The sequence below is a fragment of the Mandrillus leucophaeus genome, unplaced genomic scaffold (genome assembly GCF_000951045.1).
Source record: "Mandrillus leucophaeus isolate KB7577 unplaced genomic scaffold, Mleu.le_1.0 Scaffold1201, whole genome shotgun sequence".
Taxonomy (NCBI): Eukaryota; Metazoa; Chordata; class Mammalia; order Primates; family Cercopithecidae; genus Mandrillus; species Mandrillus leucophaeus.
Window position 1 is genome coordinate 38,297 of NW_012100333.1, and position 7,501 is coordinate 45,797.

Genomic DNA, 7,501 nt, shown 5'->3' on the forward strand with positions numbered 1-7,501 from the left:
AAAAAAAAAAAAAAAAAGAAATTTTGATGTCTAGTGTAGTCAAACTTTTCTGTTCTTGTATTTGTTGCTCATGCATTTAATGTCGTATCTAAGAAAATGGTGCCAAGACCAATGTCGTGTTTTTTTCCTGTATTTTTTCTTTCTTTCTTTTTTTTTTTTCTTTTTGGTGGGACTCAGATTTACTCTTTTTTCCCGGGCTGGAGTGCAATGGCACGATCTCGGCTCACCGCATCCTCCGCCTCCGAGGTTCAACCGATTCTCCTGCCTCAGCCTCCCGAGTAGTTGGGATTACAGGCATGTGCCACCATGCCCAGCTCATTTTGTATTTTTAGTAGAGATGGAGTTTCACCGTGTTGCCCAGGCTGATCTTGAACTCCTGACCTTAGGTTATCTGCCCGCCTCTGCCTCTCAAAGTGCTGGGATTCAGGTGTGAGCCACTGCACCTGGCTTTCTGTATCTTTTCTAATAGACTTGTTAGTTATGTCTAAGTATTTTGTTTAAAATATATTTTTGGGCCGGTAGCAGTGGCTCACGCCTGTAATCCCAGCACTTTGGGAGGCAGAGGTGGGAGGATCACGAGGTCAGGAGATCGAAACCATCCTGGCTAACATGGCGAAACCCTGTCTCTACCAAAAATACAAAAAAAATTAGGCGGGCATGGTGGCGGGTGCCTGTAGTCCCAGCTACTTGGGAGGCTGAGGCTGGAGAATGGTGAACCCGGGAGGCAGAGCTTGCAGTGAGCCAAGATCGCGCCACTGCACTCGAGCCTGGGTGACATGGCAGGACTCTGTCTCAAAAAATATATATATATATTTGTATCATTCAAGAAAATAATCCAACTTTATTTTATTAGTGTTGGTATTCAGTTTTCAGCATCATTTTTTGAAGAGATTACTTTTCTCTATTTTGTACTCATGGCAACTTTTTGAAAGATCATTTTATCATATGCAGAAGGGTTCATTTCTGAGCTCTCTATTCTGGTCTTTCATCTGTTTATCTTTGTGTCAGTATCACATTGTTTATGTTACTGTAGCTTTTAACTGTAGGTTGTATTGACATCTGTGAAGAATAAAATTTTTTGACCCCTGAGCGAGAATATGTTGAAGAGTGCGTTTTATATTCACATATGTTTGAATTTGCCAGTTTGCCTTTTGCTTTTAATTCCTAGTGTCATTCAGTTTTTGTTAGAAAACACACCATGTATAATTTTAGTGTTTTAAAATTGATTTATTGTTATTTTAAGACAAGATCTTACCAACACCGAGGCTGGAGTGCTGTGGCATATTTTTGGCTCACTATAGCCTCAGCTTCCTGGGCTCAAGTGATCCTTTCACCTTTGTTTTGTGAGTAGCTTGGACTACAGTCGTGCACTACCATGTCTGGTTAATTGTTTGCTTGTTTGTAGTGTTGGGATCTCACTATGTTGTCCAGGCTGGTCTCAAACTTTTGGCCCTAATGGATTCTCTTACCTAGGTCTCCCAAAGTGTTAGGATTATAGGCAAGATCCACTGCACCCACACCCAGTCAGTACTTTTAAATTTAATAAAACTTGGTATGTGTCCTAACAGAATATACCAGATGCAAACAAGAATATTGTGTATTATCTTGGTTTTGACTGGAGAGTTTTGCATGTGTCTGTGAAGCCTAGTTGGTCTATAATATTATTTGCATGTCCATGTTCTCCGGACCTCATGCTGCAAAATGAATCCTCAATGTTGGATGTGGGATCTGGTGGGACATGTTTGTGTCATGGAGGCAAATTGCTCATGAATGGCATGGTACATTCTCTTTGTAACCAAAACTTTACACTCTATTAATTCAATGACAGCTGGTTCATTAAAAGAACCTGACTCCTTCACCTCACACTTCCTCTGTCTCTTACCATATAGTATGTCCAGTTACTCTTTACCTTCCATCATGATTGTAAGTTTCCTGAGACCCTCACCAGAAGCAGATGCTGGCACACACTTCTTATAGTCTGCCAAACCGTGAGCCACATAAATTATTTTTCTTTAAAAATTATGCACTCTCAAGTATTCCTCTGTATGCAAAACAATATGGTCTATAATGTTTCCTAAGTTTTCTGTTTCTCATTTTTTCTCTGAATTTTCTATTTTTTATTGCAAATGGGGTCTTGATGTCTACAATTATTATGTTGCTATGTATATCTTGCTTCACTTTTGTCAGTATTTGCTTTTTATATTTTGGAGCCCTGATGCTATGTGCACATATACATATAGATAGATAAATAATATAGTTACAGATTCCTGGTAAATTAACTCACTTTGCCATAATATAATATCATTCTTTGTCTAATGGCAGTACTTGACCTATAGCATATTATGTCTAATACAATCATGACCACTTCACTCAATTGTGGTTACTATTTTTATGAAATACACATTTTTTTCCTTCTGTTACTTTCAGCCTATTTGACTCAATGCTACAATGAATCTCTTGTATGCAGCATACTGTATGCTTTTAAAGAAACCACCGAGGCATTCTATAGCTTTTTTTTTTTTAATGTATTTATTTATTTTGAGATGGAGTTTCACTCCTGTTGCCCAGGCTGGAGTGCGATGGCGTGAGCTCACTGCAACCTCCGCCTCCCGAGTTCAAGCAATTCTCCTGCCTCAGCCTCCCGAGTAGCTGGGATTACAGGCACCTGTCACCACACCTGGCTAATTTTTTTGTATTTTCAGTAGAGACGGGGTTCCACCATGATGGCCAAGCTCGTCTTAAACTCCTGACCTCAGGTGATCTGCCCACCTCTGCCTCCGAAAGTGTTAGGATTACAGGCATGAGCCACCACGCCCGGCCTCGTTTAATTTTGAGATAGGGTCTCAATCTGTCATGATTCACTGCAACCTCCGCCTCCTGGATTCAAGAAATTCTCATGCCTTGGCCTCCTGAGTAGTTGGGATTACAGCTGCCGATGACCATGACTGGCTAACTTTTTGTAATTTTAGTAGAGATAGGTTTCACCATCTTGGTCAGGCTGGCCTTGAACTCCTGACCTCAAGTGATTCACATCAGCCTCCCATAGCACTGGTGTCACAGATGTGAGCCACTGCACCAGGTTGGCAATTTACTTTTAAAGGCACAATGTTATGCTGGGGAGCAAGAAGAGCTGTTGCATATAAGTAACAGACTTTTCTTTATCTTGTTTGTGACTGTTTGCTTTATGCTCACCCGGGGCCTTTCACACACTTAACTCATTTATAAATTTTTCACAAATGTATTTTGGGCAGTATGTTTTTGTTACATTTATATGTCCAGGAAGAAATTACAGCTTGAGGTATTTTGCTATGTCATCTTGCTTATGTAGTTTTTATAACTTTATAGGTTAGATTTGTAAAGTGTATTTATCTGAGTCTACCAATTGAAGTAATGTGTTTTTGTTGTTTCTTTCAGTTGTGTGTTCTCATTTTGCCCAAGACCTTCAGCCAGAGCAGAGCATAAAAGATTCTTTCCAAAAAGTGATACTTAGAAAATTTGAAAAACGTGGACATGGCAATTTACAGTTTAAAAAAGGCTGTGAAAGTGTGGATGAGTGTGAGGTACACAAAAGAGGTCACAATGGGCTTAACCAATGTTTGACAACTACCCAGAGCAAAATGTTTCAATGTGGTAAATATGGGAAAGTCTTTCATCAATTTTCAAATTCAAAGAGACATAAGAGAAGACATACTGAAAGAAACACTTTGAAATATGTAGAATGTGACAAAAATTTTAACCAGTCCTCAACCCATATGACACATAAAAAAATTGATACTGGAGAGAAACCCTACAAATGTGAAGAATGTGACAAAGCCTTTAAGTACTTCTGTACCCTTACTACACATAAAAAAATTCATACTGTAGAGAAACCATACAAATGCGAAGAATGTGGCAAAGCCTTTAAGTACTCCTATACCCTTACTACACATAAGATAATCCATACTGGAGAACAACCCTACAAATGTAAAGAATGTGGCAAAGCTTTTAACCATCCTGCAACTCTTTCTTCACATAAGAAAATTCATACTGGAGAGAAACCATACAAGTGTGATAAATGTGGCAAAGCCTTTATTTCATCCTCAATCCTTCGTAAACACGAGAAGATTCATACGGGAGAGAAACCCTACAAATGTGAAGAATGTGACAAAGCCTTCACCCGTTCCTCACACCTTACTATGCATAAGATCATTCATACTGGAGAGAAGCCATACAAATGTGAAGAATGTGGCAAAGCTTTTACATGGTCTGCAGGCCTCCATAAACATAGGAGAACTCATACTGGAGAGAAACCCTACAAATGTGAAGAATGTGGCAAAGCCTATACTACATCCTCAAATCTAACGGAACATAAGGCAGCTCATACTGGAGAGCAACCTTACAAATGTAAAGAATGTGGCAAAGCTTTTAACTGGTCCTCAGACCTTAATAAACATAAGAGAATTCATATTGGACAGAAACCAAGAATGTGACAAAGCTTTATTTTATTATTATTATTTATTTATTTTTGTTTGAGAGCAAGTTTCGCTCTTGTTCCCCAGGCTGGAGTGCAATGGTGCAATTTTGGCTCACCACAGCCTCCGCCTCCTGGGTTCAAGCGGCTGTCCTGCCTCAGCCTTCCTGAGTAGCTAGGATTATAGGCGTGCGCCACCACACCTGGCTAATTTTGTATTTTTAGTAGAGACGGGGTTTCTCCATGTTGGTCAGGCTGGTCTCAGACTCCTAACCTCAGGTGGTCTGCCTGCTTTGGCCTCCCAAAGTGTTGGGATTACAGGCATGAGCCACTGTGCCTGGCCGACAAAACTTTTTAAGGAAGTTCTTAACCCTTATTATGCATAATTCATACTGGACAGAAACCCTACAAATGTGAAGAATGTGGCAAAGCCTATAACAAGTTCTCAGTTCTTTTATTTTTATTCATTTATTTATTTTTTGAGATGCAGTTTCACTCTTGTGACCCAGGCTGGAGTGCAGTGGTACAATCTCAGCTTACTGCGACCTCTGCCTCCTGGGTTAAAGCCATTCGCCTTCCTTAGCCTCCTGAGTAGCTGGGATTATAGGTGCCCACCACCACGCCCAGCTCATTTTTGTATTTTCAGTAGAGACAGGCTTTTGCCATATTTGCCAGACTGGTCTTGAACTCCTGACCTCAGGTGATCCACTCACCTCGGCTTCTAAAGTTCTGGGATGACAGGCATGAGCCTCAATTCCCAGCCACAAGTTCTCAATTCTTAAGAGACATGGCGATAATTCATGCTGAAGAGGAACTCTACAAACCTGAAAGATGTGACAGTGCTTTTCCCAACACCTCCAAGTTTTCTACGCATTAAAAAAAATTATACACTGTGAAACCATAGAAATGTATGAAATGTGACAAAGCCTTTATATGGTTGCCACACTTTATTGTAGGTAAGGTAATTCATACTTCCAAAACACGCACAAGTATGAAGAATGTGGCAAAACTTTTAATCAGTGCTTACACCTTATTTCACAGGAAAGCTATTATCCTTGAGAAAAATTGTACAAATATAAAGAATATGGAAAAGCCATTAATGCCCATCACATCTTACTCAACGTAAGATGGTTCATAGTTATTAAAAATAAAAGAGAAATTACTGTGGAAAAAAATCAGAAAATATAAGCCTTTAAGGTGAAGAAGAGTATTGATTCTGAAGACAAGCATTACAAATATAAAGGGGTTTGTAGTACCTTTGCTTGTATTACAGATCTTATTGCACGCATTTTGTATTAGAAGGAAACCCTAAAGCGGTTGCCAAGCTTTGTTCAACATCGGGGAATGTATATTGAAGAAGATTCCTGCAAATGTAATGAATTCGGAAACACTTTTTAGATACTTATTTGTGACCAGGCACGGTGCCTAATGCCTGTAATCCCAGCACTTTGGGAGGCCGAGGTGAGAGGATCACCTGAGGTCAGGAGTTTGAGATCAGCGTGACCAACACAGAGAAACCCCATCTCTACTAAAAATATAAAATTAGTCATGCCTGGTGGCACATGCCTGTAATCCCAGCTACTCAGGAGGCTTGAACCTGGGAGGCAGAGGTTGAGAGTCGAGCTCATTGCACTCCAGCCTGGGCAACAGGAGTGAAACTCCGTCTCCAAACAAACAAACAAAAAAAGTTATTTGTGTATAACTAAAAGTAGATTTTTAGAAGCATTGTAATTACATTAAAAGTATACTTGTTCTGGCCGGGCACGGTGGCTCACACCTGTAATCCCAGCACTTTGGGAGGCCGAGGCAGGTGGATCACGAGGTCAGGAGTTCAAGACCTGCCTGGCCAAGATGGTGAAATCCTGTCCCTACTAAATATACAAAAATTAGCTGGGCATGGTGATGGGCGCCTATAATCCCAGCTACTCGGGAGGCTGAGACAGAGAACTGGAATTGCTTGAACCCGGGAGGTGGAGATTGCAGTGAGCCGAGGTCACACCATTGTCCAGCCTGGGTGACAGAGCAAGACTCCATCTCAAAAAATAAAAATAAAAAAAGTATACTTGCTTCCTTAAAATAATTTTTCTGAAAAGTGAGTAATGATGTAATCCAGCTTTCAAATTACTTTATGCTGTTATTTTATTCTTATTGTATTCATATGTGAAAGCATGTGTTCAATTTTTGCTGCATCAGATATATTAGCGATACTTTTTTATTAGTTGAGCATCTATGACCTTTTCTATACAAGTAAGGACATTAAAATGTAAGATGTATGATGAAAATATAAGTGGAGAGGCTCTTTGTAGTTAACCTATATTAAGTAATGTATAAGGTAGGTGTTCAGAGTAATACTTTTCTACATTATAGTGAGAAATAATTATAGAGAAAAGTATATTAAACTAAATTAGTATATTGTACTTTTATGTAACAAATTGCAGTACATTTAAAAATTGTTAGATTATGAGTGAACTTAATTTGATGTTTTTTTTACTATGTTAAGACTATTGTGCATTTAATGAAGCATTATTATGCCACTAACTAACCTATCCCACCTTACTCAAAGGTGTAGGTAAAAGATGGTAGCAATATACTATTTGGTACATAATAAAGTAATATCTCTACTAATCACTTTGCCAGTGGCTTTAAACAGCAAATGAATGTAAGAATATTGTTCCCATAGGTTAAATTTTTATTTTCAGGAGAAAAGAACAATTATTGGAACAAAACAAATTATTTTAATAAGGTGGTTAATAAAAAACTAAGCACCTCCAGAATGCTGAAAGCAAATCTATACTTTCTGCTTTGTCTTTTATTTATTAATGTAAAATTTTATGGCTTGTGTGTCAAATTTTTTTCAGAATCTGCCTATTAAATTATAGGCAGCTTCGTCTCCAGAAACAACACTCTTGAGTATAACAATAAAAGCCCTCTTCAAACAGAAAACAAATAATCATTGTTAACACTTATTTTAATGAAAATTCAACCAAAATCAAGTAATTGGATATATTTTTATTATCCTATGTGTGTGTGAATGTATAAAATGGTGCATAA

The 7,501-nt window shown here is 38.6% G+C and overlaps 1 protein-coding gene across 1 annotated transcript in view; it reads left to right on the plus strand.

The window, feature by feature from the left end:
• LOC105532151 (zinc finger protein 486-like) overlaps positions 1–4,991 on the plus strand; it is a 9,478-nt gene extending 4,487 nt beyond the window's left edge. The window contains exon 2 of the mRNA XM_011970241.1: positions 3,415–4,991. Coding sequence (XP_011825631.1) covers positions 3,415–4,469 — 1,055 coding nt within the window. The 3' untranslated portion in view covers positions 4,470–4,991. The remainder of the gene's footprint in view (positions 1–3,414) is intronic.
• Positions 4,992–7,501: the final 2,510 nt, after the last annotated feature.